General features: G+C 42.5%; 1 protein-coding gene and 1 non-coding gene across 5 annotated transcripts in view; one reads left to right on the top strand and one right to left on the bottom strand.

The window, feature by feature from the left end:
• The window catches only part of TENM1 (teneurin transmembrane protein 1), a 717,827-nt gene that overhangs the window by 556,589 nt on the left and 145,017 nt on the right, over positions 1-16,221 (top strand). For all 4 annotated transcript variants that reach the window (XM_039912369.1, XM_029067334.2, XM_029067335.2 and 1 more), the window contains one exon: positions 8,764-8,980. In XM_039912369.1, the coding sequence (XP_039768303.1) occupies positions 8,764-8,980 (217 nt within the window). The remainder of the gene's footprint in view (positions 1-8,763; positions 8,981-16,221) is intronic.
• LOC114813042 lies at positions 3,657-3,794 on the bottom strand. The gene has a single exon (XR_003760653.1). It is a non-coding gene; the product is annotated as a small nucleolar RNA SNORA7 (small nucleolar RNA).

The raw sequence follows: 16,221 nt of genomic DNA, 5'->3' as shown, positions 1-16,221 counted from the left end.
CAGAGCATGTATTAAGCTCTTGGGAGAGTAAAGTGCAATAGAGAATGACCCTTATAATCTACAGAGTGGTGCAGTTTTTTGCAAGTCTTAGCAAGAATGATTGGGCCTTCCAAATTTAATCAGTTAAAAACTCCTGCTTTAACTGAATCTTTCTTATATTCAGTTGCTGAGATTCATAGCCTTGTAGTTAGAAGTTTCTACTTAAGTCATCTGCCTCAATAAAAGTGAAGGAAAGAGCTGGGAATAACCAAAGCACCTGACAGTGGGCAAAATATACACACATTTATTTATATAGCTGTTTCTAGTTCCAACAGATGTTTCAGTGATTCAAACAGCAAGTCTCCTATACTGTTCATTAAGAGCAGCCTGTCTTTTTTAATTAACCAAAACCTTTGTTTTCCCCCTGCTATAAAAATTGGTTAATTATGTGAAGAGAAAGATTTAAAGAAAGTAGTAATTAACAATGCACACACCTTGATTCCCTGACCGTTTCTCCCAATTTTCTGGCCAAACTGATATTATCTTTTCTCAGAACTAGTATTTTTTTAAAGGGCTTTTACCATAGAAAATGTTACTTGAGCTACAATTAACCTTAATGGAAATAACCAGAGTAATAATATCTTTAACTTAATATTGCAGTATTATTTCAAAGCACTTTTTCATTATCCCATACGCAGTGATATTTCGATCAGTAATATTTATTGAGCACTTACTGTTCGGAGCACTGTACTAAACGTTTGGGATAACAACAACACTTATGGTATTTGTTAAGTGCTTACCATGTTAAGCACTGTTCTAAGCACTGTGGTAGGTACTGAGTTATCAGTTTGATGCAGTTCCTGCCCCAAATAGGGCTCACAGTCTTAATCTCCATTTAAGAGATGGGACAATACAACTGAGTTGGTAGACGCGTTCCCTGCCCCCACTGAGTTTTCAGTGTAGAGTGGGATATGGACATTAATATAAACAGCTTATTATGATGATATTTATTAAGTGCTTATTATGTGCCAAGCACTGTTCTCAGTACTGGGGTAGAAGCAAGGTAATCAGGTGGTCCCATGTCGGGCTCACAGTCTTACTCCCCATTTTACAGATGAGGTAACTTTACAATCTCTCGATTGGAGACCAGTGATCTTTACATCATGCCACAAGGCCTCTCACATGGGGAAAGCCTGACTCTTCGAGCAGTTTGATTGTGGATTTTTCTTCTCGTCTTCTCGGGCAGCGTACGTCAATCACAGTCCTCAGCTGGCCTCAGAAACCTTTCCATTTGACAGAGCACGTTTTATCCCTGCACTCATGCTCAAAGGTGTTTCGGTGGGAGGGTGCAGGACAGAGCGAAGGACCGCCGGTCCTTCAGTCACAAATAGTCCTGGTCCAGTCAAGAAGCCTCCGCAGGGAATCTAGCTCCTGCCTCTGGTGTGCTGTTTCCTCATTCCCAACATCAAAGTTTGCTGGGCTGAAATGCAGCAAACCAAAATTCTAGTTACCCCATCCCTTTCTACTGATTTGCTAAGTGGGCTAAATGCTGAATCTGTAATGTTGTACTCTCCCAAGCATCTACTACAGAGCTCTGCACACAGAATGCAGTAAATATGATTAATTTATTGATGGAGGCTGGGGAAGCAATGAGCCTTAATTAAGTTCTTTTCCTCCCACCCGAGGTGCTCTGCAATTTGACGGGGGATGACGTGCTAGAAATGGGCAAAGAATGAAGCGTTACCCACGATGGTGCGGGGGAAGATTTTTCCAGAGAGAACATGCATCTATTATCTCTACCAAGCAAAGCAAAATAAAACACTGCACCAAACAAACATCTGTGGGAATTGGCCGGTAGGGTCTCACCTCAGATGTGTCTTGGTGGTCATCGGGGATGTCAGCAGGCTTACTTAACTGGCAGAATTCTCCAGCTACAAATAGCTTCAATCTTCTACTATCCTGCCATCTTGGGTAGTTATGAAAAAAGGGCTCAGTCAAATTTATAATGTTACATAAAGCTTAAAAAGGAGAGTCACAGAGAGAGCTATGGTTTATGGACTTTTTCATCACTGTTGACTAGCCTCACAGGAAGAAACTAAAGAGACTAGGCCAGGAAAAGAATCAGTCAGAGATCATAAAATCCTAGAGTGAGATGAAATCTCAAAAAATCATCTAACCACTCCAGGAGAAATTTAAATGTCTCCAGGAGTGGGGTCGCCCAAGTCTCCTTTGGTAATTTACTCCAGTGTTTCTCACTGGTAAATTTAATCATGATATTTGTTAAGCACTTTATATGTATCAAGCAGTGTTCTAATCTCTGGACTAGGTATAATTTAATCAGTTCAGACCCAGTCCCTGACCTACATGGTACTCACAGTCTAAGTGGGAGAAAGAATATTTTACAGTTGAGGAAGATGAGGCCCAGAGAGGTGCAGTAACTTGCCCAAGGCCACACAGCAGGCGTACGGGAGAACCAGGATTAGCAGCATGGACTAGTGGATAGACCTTGGGCCTGGGAGTCAGAAGGAACTGGGTTCTACTCCCAGCTCTGCCACATGTCTACTGTGTGACCTTGGGCAAGTCACTTCATTTGTCTGGGCCTCAGGTAACTCATCTGTTACATGGGGATTAAGACTGTGAGTCCCATGTGGGAAGGGGACTGTGTCCAGCCTGATTTGCTTTTATCTACCCCAGTGCTTAGTACAGTGCTTGGCCCATAATAATTCCTGAACAACTACTGCAATTATTATTATTATTCGGTCCTCCAACTTCTAGGCCCCTGCTCTTTCCGCTAGACCAGGCTGATAGTCAAGACGTTCTTTCCTCAGTCTGATCCAAATCTCTGCTCCCTTGTTTTAAGGTCACTGCCGCCTTTTCATTCAACTCTGCAAGTGGAGAGCAACTGATCTACATCCTTCTTATTAATCTTCTTCGTTTACTTGCATATAGCCTTCTCGTCTCCAAGCTAGACCTACCCAATTCTTTGAAACTTTTATTTATAGGGAACATTTTTCATTCACTTCCATTTACTATCTCCAATTTCTCCACATCCATTTTAAAGTTCTTTGATACCGGACCTGCTGCTTTTCTAAGGGTAAAGGATACAACTTTACTGAAGGTCTAAGAAAGCTGGGATATTATGAATGAATTGATTTCCAGCCTCTACATGGCAATGAAGCAGTGTTGCCTAATTGATAGAACACAGGCCTGGGAGTAAGAAGGATATGTGTTCTAATTTTGGTTCTGCCACTGGTCTGCAGTGAGACTTTGGGAGGTCGCGTCATTTTTCTCAGCCTGAGGTACCTCATCTGTAAAACAGGGATTAAGACTGTGAGCCCTATGTAGGACATAGACTATGTCCAACCTGATTAGCTTGCTTATATCTACCCAGCGCTTAGTAAATTCCCTGGCACATAGTAAGCATTTAACAAATACCTTAAAAAAAATGCTACCCTATTTCAATTCTTGTCTTATGCATTCGAGTCATTTCACACCATGGACACATCTCTCCCAGAACGCCCCGCTCTCCATCTGCAATCGTTCTGGTAGTGTATCTGTAGAGTTTTCTTGGTAAAGATATGCAAGTGATTTACCATTGTCGCCTTCCGTGTGGTAAACTCGAGTCTCTGCCCGCGACTCTCTCCCATGCCTCTGCTGCCCAGCATGGGTGAGTTTTGCCTTGTAGCTGATTGCCTTCCACTCGCTAGCCACTGTCTATGCTAGAAATGGAATGGGCATGCCTCTGCTTTACTCTCCCTCCCATAGCCCAGACTGGTAGAGCACTGGAAACTCTCCAGCTGCGACCCTGAGAGGAGACTCTACCCCAATACCTTTTTAACATAACGGGACATTGTTGCTTGGAGTAAGCTGATGATTCCCTACGGTCTTCAGCTCATTTTCAGATGTACGTATGTTTAGCCAGTTTCTCTCCCACTCTGCAGTTGTTGTTGTTATTGTCTTTTGTTCCTAAGACTACTTCACAGGCCTCCTGTTGGTCCATTGGAAAGAACACTGCAGCACGGATGTCATCCCCTTTCGCAAAAAAGACACAAATTCCTGATGTGCTGCAAACTGACTCCCTCATAGGATTAGAACTGGTAGGGACAAGGGCATGCAGGTGGCCCTGAGCAAACCACTACCACTAGAATCAGTTCCTCCGCACAGGTTCTCACTCCTGAAGTCTCAAAACCGAGGCTCTTATGTTATTCTTCATGAAAGACTCCATCATTGTCATCATTTACTTTGCCCTTGTCTTTACTGAATCTCATTCTTTATTGTAGAACTGCTTTTCTTCTTCTTCGTCTCATCAGTGGTCCAGAAAGGAGGGGTTTAAGTAGCTTGGGAAGTAGGAGGCATTTGTGGACAGGCAGAACTGACTCCAGTTAAATCAAAATGGACCAAAGTGATTATATTAACTGTTTTATAAACTGAAAAGCAAGTTTTAAGTTCAAAATGCAGTGAAAGATGGTGAGTTCAGAAGAGCTTAAGACCGAAACGGACACAATCTTTAGAAGAGAAGATGACCCTTTTGAGAATGAGAATGCAGAAAAAAGGCTTAGAAGAAATCTGCAGGGAGCATCTGAGGTGAAGAAGTAGGAAAAGGGGGTTCATAGCATATTTGGAAATACCCCCAAAAGCAAAGCCCAACTATATGAATACCACACTAATGTTAGGAGCCTAAAAAAGAAGAATGATTTATTGGAATGATTGCCAGTCACTGAGGACTTTGGTATAATATGAATCTCTGAAATGTAGCAGAACCTATAAGATCAGTACTGCCAGGCTAATAAATGCTATAGGAAAACCAGAGATTGGACAGTGAATGGGAGAAAAACCTAAATAAGAAGAATGTAAAAACCTACCAATGAGAAAAACACTCCGGAAATTCCTGTGGGTAGACGTTTCTTAATTAAACAACAAAAACACCTGAACAGAATGAGGAGTGCAAGCCAGAAAGTCGTAGGAAGTAATAATGGAAATTTTCAATTACTGTACTCTCTTATAGATTGACTAATAACTCACCAATATGAGAAGGGAAGGGGAAGATTTTGGATCTGGTAGATGGCATTTCTGGAACAATTGATCCTAGAACTTACTAGGAAAGATAATATACTGGATTTAATTCTGAGTAATGGACAAGTGTGAGAGCCTCACAGGAATAGCTGTCACAAGGCAATTAAGTTTAGTATTGTTGCTGGAGAGAGAGAGAGGCCTCGCCCCCAAAACCAATGGAAGGGTATTACATTTTAGAAAAAGGAAGACTGTTAAAACGTGAACCTTAGGATCAGAAGCTTTAAAAATTCTAACTTTAAAACCAGAGGTAGATGACTGCCCTGGAACAAAAAAAAAAAAGGAAGAAACAAACAGCTCGTGTATTGCTAGCTATTAGAGTGAAAGGAGCCAATGGAAGAAAAATACATCTAATTTAAAACTCTCAACTCTCAAACAAAAGCCCATAGAAAAGAGTGGCAAGTCAGGGATTGGCAGAAATTTAGGGAGGTCAGAAAGGAATTTGACGAGTACCATAATGGGCATAACAAAATGAATAAAAGACTTTTCACACATATTGCAGGACTACATCTAGGGAATCAGTGAAGCCACTGGATGATAATAATAATGGTACTTGTTATGCACTTACTCTGTGCCAAGCACTGCTCTAAGTGTGGTAGATACAAGTTAAGCAGGTTGGACCCAGTCTCTGTCCCACACGGGGCTCACAATCTTAATCTCCACTTTACAGATGAGCTAACTGAGGCCCCGAGAAGTTAAGTGACTTGCCGAAGGTCACACAGCAGACGTGTGGCAGAGTGGGGTTTAGAACCCAGGTCCTTCTGACTCCCAGGCCCCAACTCTATCCACTGAGCCATGCTGCTTCTCATAAAAGATGATCATAAAGTACATTGATGGAGGAAGGGCAAATAGCAAATAGGGTCAGTGAATTCTTTAGTGGAGTTCTGAGATGGTGAAATCGGCTACCACAGGACACTGTGCGGACAAAATATCAGTAAGGTCAAAGAGATAAAGTAATGGAAGAGAGTAAAATCAAAGGCATTAGAAGATCCAAGGAAGATCAGCCTGATGTGTGGGCAAAACCCTGATTTCAGGATATTAAGGGGCAAATTTAGGGCTGCGAGACTGTCTGCCTAACTCATGAGGTTGCATATCAGAGAGGGTAGCCGTCACCACAATCCTCTAGGTCCGCGTTTCCTAATGTCGGAAATTGGACTGACGGTTGGTGTGTCTCAGAGTCCTTATAACGTTACTGTCTTCCGAAGCCAATTTAGAATCGTCAACAGTTTTGATGGGCATGTTCTCGATCCCTCTGGTTCACTGATAAATTCACCAGAAGAACAAATCCCGGGACTGATCTCTCTGAGATACACTACTTAATATGTCTTGCAAGGTTGACAAGAACCCTCTGATGATTCCCCTTTAGTATAACTCTCAAGTCAGTAGTAAATTATCTTACCTTACAGACCATACTATACCATGCATATGGGTGTCTGGAAAGATCAGTGTAAAACCCCGAGTTCCAATCATACTGTGTACATGTAAGTACAGGGATGTAGAGGGCAAATCTTCTCCAGTTGTCTCAGCTTGATGAGTATATAAAGGAACAATAAATATGAAATAGCAAAGAACTGGAGCAGTAGAAAAGTTAGCAAATAGGAGAGAAGAACTTCTTTGCTCAGAAGTGTCAGTTAGAAGCCACTCTTAAAGAAGAAATACCCCCTCCTCAAAAACTTCCTGGGGTTGCTTATCCACCTCCGCATCAAACAAGAACTCCTGTCAGCTTTAAATAACTCAGTCATCTTGTCCCTGCCTATCTTCCCTTTCAGATTTCCTCCTGCATCCCCAGCCTTCAGGCTTTGCTCCTCCAGTGCCAACCTACTCACTGTACCTTGATCTCACCTATCTTGCTTATCACTTCCTTATTCACATCCTCTCTCTGGCCTGGAACTATTTCCCACTTCACATACCCAAAACCACCCATCTCCCCACATCAAAAGCCTTATGCAAAGTCACATCTCCTCTGAGACCTTCCCCAGTAAAGTCCGCTTTTCTCCGGCTCTCTCTCCCTTCTGTGTCATTTTGGCATTTGGATCTGTGCCCTTTGAACATTTATTATTCACCCCATCCTTAGTGCCACCTTAGTGCCACCCTTAGATACATATCCAAAATTCATTTTAATGTTTGTTTTCCCCTCCATACTGTACGCTCATTGAGGGCACGGAACGTATCTCCCAAGTGCTTAGTACAGGGAGATAGTAAGTTTTCAATAAATACTTTTTTATGCTCTTTGTTAGCTGCTTTTTTTGTGCTGGGCATTGTACTAAGCACTGAGGTATAAAAGCTAATCAGGTTAGACACAGTCCATGTCCCCCATGGGGCTCACAGCTTCAGTCCCCATTTTACAGATGAGGTAACTGAGGCAGAAAGAAGTCAATTGACTTTCCCAAGATCACACAGCAGACCATTGGTGAAAACAGGATTAGAACCCAGATCCTTCTGACTCCCAAGTCATGCTGCTTCTCAGGGATTGGCTGAATGAGTGATCGCTTTGCTACAGTTAGATGTGGTTACTAAGTGTTAAACCACTTTTGAGTTGATTTACTTTTGTGTGTTCTAAAGTGGCTTTCAACACATAAAATACCAGCACAGGCAGATACTAGCATAGACAAATACCTGCACTTGTCTGCAAAGAGTCTGCATTTCTGCTCCCTGTTCAATTTAATAAGTAAATTTTGGTTCTTAGGGTCATTTGAAAAGAGTTTGCAAAACTTTTTGGCTGCAAAAGCTATATGTGGTCACCAGTATTTTCCAGCAGTGAGATCAGATCTACTCCTTTTGGCCTGACCATCACCACAGTGCAACCACTTCTCTTGGGAGAAATGCAAGCCATATGTTTGTCGCAACTGCACACTGTCCCACTCTGACCCCACCTCATATTCCCCTAAAACCACACCTCAGGAGCCACATATTTCATTTTATTTGTTTGTAATCCTCTCCTTGATTTCCTTAACCCATAAGCCAACAGACCAGGGTTATTTTCAAAGCTGTGATTGTCAATCCCCCAATACTGCCTGATCCAGATTTGTTTTTTGTCTGTAAAAACTTTAGGAAAACAGAAGAAAAAAGGCATTGCCATTTCTTGAACTCATGATTCTCTTGGTGCCTCATTCTAATGGCCTCACACATAGTCAATGACCACAAATGCCACCTCTGAGCATCATTGGAATGCCACACTCCAAAAGCCTGCAATATCCGACTCTCATCTTTGTATTCTCTGAAGACACCTACAAAACTTGGTTTTTTTAATTGTTTGTTTAATGGGTAAATGTTACGGCAGTGCTCTTTACTCCAATTATCGGCCAGGGACCGGAAACTGTAGGAGAAGAAGCTTGTAGACAAAGGGTCAGAAGATATCTTTCGGTCCTCGGGTCTGTGACTCATTAACAGAATGGCCTTGAGCAAGTTTAGTTAATTTCTCTGTGCCCCAGTTTCCCCTTTGGATATATGGGATAAGGAGTGCTTTTTTAAAAAAAAAAATTCACAGATCAGGAATCACTTGAGATTAAATAATGGATTTGATACATATTGAGCTTCTCAGAAAAGAGTGTATTTTAAACTCAGTGTGTTCTTATTAGATTTCAAGAAAGCCTAGCAAACTGATCCGATTCCCTTCTGAAAACATGCACAAGCAGTCATCTTAATTTATTTTTCTTTACTTCTCCTAAGCTATATCCAGATCCTGGAATTTTGTTGGTTTTTTTCTTTTTCCAGATGGTTTGACTGACTGTGTGGACCCTGACTGTTGTCAGCAAGGTAATTGCTATGCAAGTCCTCTCTGCCAAGGTTCACCTGACCCTCTTGACCTCATTCAGCAAAGTCAGCCTCTTTATTCTCAGCATCCTCCAAGCCTCTTCTATGACCGCATCAGATTCCTCATCGGCAAAGACAGTACTCATGTCATTCCTGGAGAAGTCTCGTTTGATAGCAGGTATGTTATTTTATCATTCAGACCAGCATTAGTTTTTTTTGAATCATACATTATAAATCACAGTTATGTTATAATAAACAGCTTCTTTAGGAAGTTGGGCTATTCCCAGTCCCACTGATTATCCAAACCGATTACATTTTTCGATTAATGCTACCGTGAGAGTTCCAAGCAGAGCCAACAGAATGGTTAAGATGGCAAGCCCATTTCCCATTAAACTAGCTCCTTAAAAATTTCAAAAACTCACCTCCTCCAAGAGGCCTTCCCAGACTGAGCTCCTCTACTCCCTCTACCACCCCCCCTTCACCTCTCCGCAGCTTAACCCTCTTTTCCCCCCATTTCCCTCTGCTCCTCCCCCTCCCCCTTCCCATCCCCTCAGCACTGTACTCGTCCGCTCAACTGTATATATTTTCATTACCCTATTTATTTTGTTAATGAAATGTACATCGCCTAGATTCTATTTAGTTGCCATTGTTTTTACGAGATGTTCTTCCCCTTGACTATTTATTGCCATTGTTCTTGTCTGTCTGTCTCCCCCGATTAGACCGTAAGCCCGTCAAACGGCAGGGACTGTCTCTATCTGTTGCCGACTTGTTCATTCCAAGCGCTTAGTACAGTGCTCTGCACATAGTAAGCTCTCAATAAATACTATTGAATGAATGAATGAATGAACTTTAATAGTGAGGTTTAAGATGGAGATTTTCATTATGTCAAGAAGATGCAAAAAAAGAAAAAACCTATTGCATGTAATGCACACATAAATTTATGCTTGAGTCCTTGTAACTATTTTAGCTTACTTTAAAATACATATTTGGATGGCATAACTGGTTTTCAGAGTGATAACCAAGAGAGCAACCATGCCAAGTGGATGACAGGTGGGTGCTTAGCTTGGAAGAGTCGGTGCTCAAGCTCCAAACAGCAGAGGGAGACCAGAAGATTCTGCAAAACGTTCATGGCGGGCAGGGGTGGCACCATAAGGTTTATGATGAGTCTCAATAGCAAGGGGACAGCAACGTATTTAAAGTGTGGTTTGGGCTCGAGTTTTGCCCGCACAACAGTAGAGGGAGGGAAACTATGAGTGAGTTACCGCCTTGGGAAGTATCCTCTCGACCAAGTCCAGATTTTGGGGTCTGTCTTTGCTCTGTGATATGTAACCCTCCTCTTCATAAGAGGAAGCAGCATGGCGTAATGGATAGAACTTGGGCCTGGGGGTCAGAAGGTCATAGGTTCTAATCCCAGCTCCACCACTTGTCCGTTGTGTGACCTTGGGCAACTCACATCACTTCTCTGTGCCTCATATACCTCATCTGGAAAATGGAGATTGAGACTGTGAGCCTCTTGTGGCTTAGTACAGTGCCTGGCAGAGGGGTAGCCAAGCCCAAGTGCTCAGTACAGTGCCTGGCACATGGTAAGTGCTCTACAAATACCACAATTATTATTATTATTATTAAGATGAGAACTACGTTCCTGAAGTTGGGCCGTTCTGCACCTGGTGCCGAGATGTGGTTATTCTTTATCAAAGGCCTTCCTCCCAAAAATATGTTGGTTCTGTTTTATTGTGCGTAATGCCACTGTACAGAATCTAGAGGTCATAGCTAAGCGCTTAGTACAGTGCTAAAATGCTTAGTTCGGTTCTCTGCACACAGTAAGCGCTCAATAAAAACAATTGAATGAATTAATGAATAGCTAGGACAACTGAAAAAGGCCTCCTTCTGGTCCTGGGAGTCTTTCAGTCTCTCCCATCCCATACCTTCAGACCATAACAAAGTTCTTCCGCAAACCCCGCTACAGATGGTAAAGATGTTTTTTTTCTTTTTTTACGTGAAGCTTTTTTCAAGTGACTCAACTAAGTGAAAATGGCATTTTGGAAATTACGGTGCTTTAAATTGCTTTGGGTTCGTAATAGGTCATTGAGGGTTGGGAACAAGAAATGGGTAGCGATCACACAGATTATTGCTTCTCCTCAGTTTGAGCACTTTGCTGAATTTGGACTGAAACTATAACCTTTCCAAAGTCTAAGGGGGTTTTATCAACATTTTTCATTATTGGACAGACCTGATCTTTTTCTTACTTGAATAGGCCTAGAAATAGCTTGGCCTAATAGAAACGGTACGGGCCTGGGAATCAGAAGGACCTAGGTTCGTTCTAATCCTGGCTCCTCGACTTGTTCCCTGTGTGACCTCGGGCAAGTCATTTCACTACTATGTGCCTCAGTTACCTCATTTGTAAAACGGGGATTAAGACTGTGAGCCCCACGTGAGACAGGAACTGTGTCCAACCTGTTCAGCTTTTATCTATCCCTGTGCTTAGTACAGTTCCTAGCAAATAATGTGTTTAACCAGTACCATAAAAAAAATGCAGAAGTAAGATCTGTTCTTTTGTATTGTACTTTTCCAAGTACTTAGTACAGTGTCCTGTATATAGTAAGTGCTCAGTAAATATAGTTGATTGACAATGATTCCACCAGATTTCTCTACTTCGATAGGTTTGGGCAATCATGTCTCATTTTGAGAGATTTCTCCCAACGCTTGGATGGTTTTCTGATAGTTTACAATGCACAAGGGCCATCTGAACCATAAAATAGCCTTATTTGGCAGTGAAAAAATGAAACTGGAACTGTACTGCCATTTTCCAGGCGCTCTAGTAATGACAGCGACGAGTCACTTGATTCTGTAATTGTCCACTGCATCCTGGTTGGGATTAAATATATATAAGGCACGACGGGCAGTTGCACAAATAAATACTAAAAGGGCAGGCTTATCGTGATGCATCGGATCCTCTTCTGGGTTGAGACATGAGAGGGAAGAATTGTTCCATGTGACTTAGAGCACGGCATTTTGAACTACAAAACTAAGAAAAGTGAAGACTAATCTGAGCCCCTGTGAATCAACTTCACGCATCAGTAGAGTTTTCTGGTAGCTGCAGTCGACAGTGAGAGCAAGCCTATTACTTGAATATAGTTAATGCCCTTCCTCTGGTTTGCTGAGGCTTTCGTTGTGTATTGGCCAGGCACAGGTAAGTTGTCATTTCGCTTTGCAGGTCCCCCGTTAAATTACAAGCTGTAGTTGTTGCTTCTGAGATCTCTGAAATTCTAATTGAGTTCCACCAGAGTTGTTTGCATTTTTCAGAGGAAAGAAAATGTGCATTAAGGATACAGTCCTCTCCCCTAGGTCCTAGTTATTTATATTTTTTCTAGGGAAGTTTCAAGTGGATTTTTAAAAGTAGAGATGTGTGTCTCAACATAGGGCTTCAGTCTGCAGGACGAAACTTTTATGAAAACATGCCTAATTTTGCAGTTTGGGTCAGCTAATGTACCTTGGGGCAGGTGGATAGAAAAATAACCACTGGAATGAGCTAAGTCATCTAGGAGTGATTTTTTTTTTTTTTTAATCCAGATGGTGGTGTTGAGGGAGTTCTTATACGAATGCTCGCTTTGGCTGTCGAGATGAATCCAAGCTAATGGTGATGGGTCTTAGCAGGTTTGCAATGAATAATTCACTTTGGTCTGGTAGGGAAAAGGGCCAAGCAAGTGATTCACAGTTCTCAAGAGTGAGTAATTGGTTTGTTACCTACCTGGACCAAAGACTCGGTCTCCTCGTGCTGTTTGGGCAGGTTGTGATTCCTACAGCTGAATTATCACCAGGTCTTATGTTACCTTTTGTGTACCCTAAGGTGTAGGGTCCTGGAAATTGGAGAGAAAAAGGTCCACGAGAGACTTAATTTTCCAGGCAGAAGAATTTCTATTGAGAGGGTTAGCTAATGAGCTTTCCCATCGTCTCAGACGACCAGAAGTGAATTATTTAGCGTTCAGATGATTTACTAATCAGCAGTGGAGAGCAGTCAACTCAGCCTTCATTGTTGCAAAACTAAAGGGGTGTTTTTCATGCTCACAAGCCAGTTTGCTGGAGCGGGAACCTGAAAACATAATGAATTTGCCCCTTTTGGGACCTCTATTGATTCAGAATTTCCTGCCCTCTGTTCAGGCTCACGGGTCTCAACGCAACAAAAATCCCCCATGTAGTCTTACCTCTGCAGAATCTATGGTAGGCAGTAGGATTTTGCGTATTTTCATAAATAAATGGGGTTTTCTTTGTTGCCCAGGTTTACTTCAGACGGGACCGCAGAGTAACCGAAAAACTCCTATGCGGCCTGCGTGGCATAATGCTTTGCAACAGTGCAAACAGTTGAACAGAAGTATTATTGATCTTGAGGACCTCACTATTAATAATATAAAAGGTTTTTATAAATATGCAAAACAGGAGTTCACTAAACTAACTGGAACTGGGTAATTTGCAAAGACACGCACTTGACTCAGCATCACTAATGGGGGAGAGCATCTTGAACTGTACCCGTGAGCGGTTGCATATCCTGTGCAACGCTGTATATTAGGGCAGCTGTTAACTCATCATTTAAGTGTTTTGGGGGCTTTTTTGGTATCCACAGGAAGCTGATTATGTAGAAGCAGTCTGGCTTAGTAGATAGAGCATGGGGCTGGGATTCAGAAGGACCTGCCTTCTCATTATGGCTCCGCCACATGTCTGTTGTGTGACCTTGGACAAGTCTCTTCACTTCTCTGGGCCTCAGTTATCTCAGCTGTAAAATGAGAATTAACAGTGTGAGCCCCATGTGGGACAGGGACTTTGTCTTGTATCTACCCCAGAGGTTAGTGCAGTGTCTCCCCCGATTAGACTGTAAGCCCGTCAAACGGCAGGGACCGTCTCTATCTATTGCCGACTTGTTCATCCCAAGCGCTTAGTACAGTGCTCTGCACATAGTAAGCGCTCAATAAATACTATTGAATGAATTGAATGAATGAATGAATGTCTGGTACATAGTAAACCCTTAACAAATACCATTATAAAAAAAACCTAAGTTTCTTTCAGGCATATAGTCACTCTTTGGGCCGATCTGAAAATCAATCACTCACTAATATTTAGTGAGTGCATATTGTGTGCCAAGCATTGTATTAAGCGTTTGGCATAGTACAATTTAACAGAGTGGGTGGATGTGGCCTGTCCCTAATGAGTTTATGGTCTAGAGGGGGAGACAGAGATGAATGTAAATAAATAAAATACAGATATGTACCTAAGTGCTGTGGGGCACCCTTTATGCATATCTCAGTAAATCTTGGGTATACTTGGCTATTATTCTGTTATATTTGATGTCAGTCAATGCTCTTTATTGAGTGCTTTCTATATGCAGCACACCGTTCTAAGTGCTTGGGAGAGTACTTCCTTGCCCAAAGTGAGACTAATTGTATGTGCAGGTAGTTGCATTTGACCTCCTTTGGGGGGTAGGGACCATATCTTAGTCTTCTTTGCAACTCCCCAGTGTCCCTAATATTACACCCCTCCAAATGGTTACCTCATAAAGCATTTGTGCTGCTCCTGGGAATGAAAAGTGTCAAACCCAGCAAGCATCACACCAGTGTGGAGTAGAGAGATTAGATTCTTTTATTTGTAGATTACTTTTAATCTCAGCTCCCAGGAACTGTTCATAACTGTTCATGATTAAGAAGATGAAGAGTTCAAGTAACGTTTGGAGTAGTCTGACAAAAAATAACCAAAGACAGAGCAAACGGCCATGCCTAGTGGACAGAGTATGGGCCTGGGAGTCAGAAAGACCTGCGTTCTAATCCTTGTTCTGCCACTTGTCTGCTTTGTGAGCTGAGGCAAGTCACTTTACTTCTCTGTGCCTCATTGACCTCATCTGTAAAATGGAGATGAAGACTGTGAGCCCCATGTTCATTCATTCATTCATTCAGTCATATTTATTGAGCACTTAATGTGTGCACAGCACTGTACTAAGCACTTGGAATGTATATTTCGGCAACAGATAAAGACAATCCCTGCCCAACAACGGGCTCACAGACTAAAAGGGGGAGACAGACAACAAACCAAAGCAAGGAGTCAAGCATCAATACCATCAAAATAGATAAAAAGAATCATAAATATATACACATCTTTAATAAAATAGAGTAATAAATAATGCATACAAATATACACAAGTCCTGTGAGGAGGGGAAGGGGGTAGAGCAAAGGGAGGGAGGAAGGGGAATGGGGAGGGGAGGAGGAACAGAGGGAAAGGGAGGGCTCAGTCTGGGAAGGCTTCTTGAAGGAGGTGAGCTCTCAGTAGGGCTTTGAAGAGGGGAAGAGAGTAAGTTTGGTGGACGTGAGGAGGGAGGGCATTCCAGGTCAGTGGTAGGACGTGGGCCGGGGTCGATGGTGGGACAGGCGCAAACGGGGGACCATGAGGAGTTGAGTGGCAGAGGAGTGGAGTGTATGGGGTGGGCAGTAGAAAGAGAGAAGGGAAGTGAGGTAGGAGGGGGCAAGGGAATGGAGAGCTTTGAAGCCAAGAGTGAGGAGTTTTTGCTTCATGTGAAGGTTGATAGGCAACCACTGGAGGTTTTTGAGGAGGGGACTGACAGGCCCAGAGCATTTCTATAGAAAGATAATCCAGGTAGTGAAGTATAGACTGAAGCAGGGAGAGACAGGATTGGAGATCAGAGAGGAGGCTCATGCATTAATCCAGTCAGGATATGATGAGAGATTGTACCAGCAAGGTAGCAGTTTGGAAGGAGAGGAAAGGGCAGATTTTGTCAATGTTGTGAAAGTGAGACCCGCAGGTTTTGGTGATGGATTGGATGTGTGGAGTGAATGAGAGAGCAGAGTCAAGGATGACACCAAGGTTGCGGGCTTCTGAGATGGGAAGGATGGAAGTGCTGTCCCCAGTGATGAGAAAGTCAGGGAGAGGACAGGGTTTGGGAAGGAAGATAAGGAGCTCAGTCTTGGACATGTTGAATTTTAGGTAGCAGGCGGACATCCAGGGGGAGACGTCCTGGAGGCAGGAGGCGATACGAGCCTGGAGGGAGGGGGAGAGAACAGGGGAGACCATATAGATTTGGGTGTCACAATGCGGAACATGGACTGTGTCCAACATGATCAGTTTTAATCTACCGCAGCCTTTGGTACAGTGCTTGGTACAGAGTAAGCATTTAAAAAGTACTGTTTTTAAAAAAAAGACCTATGTTCATTCAACTCACGTTTTTCAAGGGTCACAGGGACAAATCTGATTGTGGTTTTCTTCCTGCATAAAAGTCACATGATTTTTCCTGAATTTCTCTGTCATCTCAAGTATCCAGTATGGGAAAAACCAACGTAAACTGGGGGTAGTGTCCTTTTGTTTAACTACAAATATCTCTAACCGGGGCAAATAATCATATTTTTTAAAAAAATTTCAATCTA

The sequence above is a fragment of the Ornithorhynchus anatinus genome, chromosome 6 (genome assembly GCF_004115215.2).
Source record: "Ornithorhynchus anatinus isolate Pmale09 chromosome 6, mOrnAna1.pri.v4, whole genome shotgun sequence".
In the NCBI taxonomy this organism is placed as follows: Eukaryota; Metazoa; Chordata; class Mammalia; order Monotremata; family Ornithorhynchidae; genus Ornithorhynchus; species Ornithorhynchus anatinus.
This window is presented reverse-complemented; position numbering and strand designations above follow the sequence as displayed.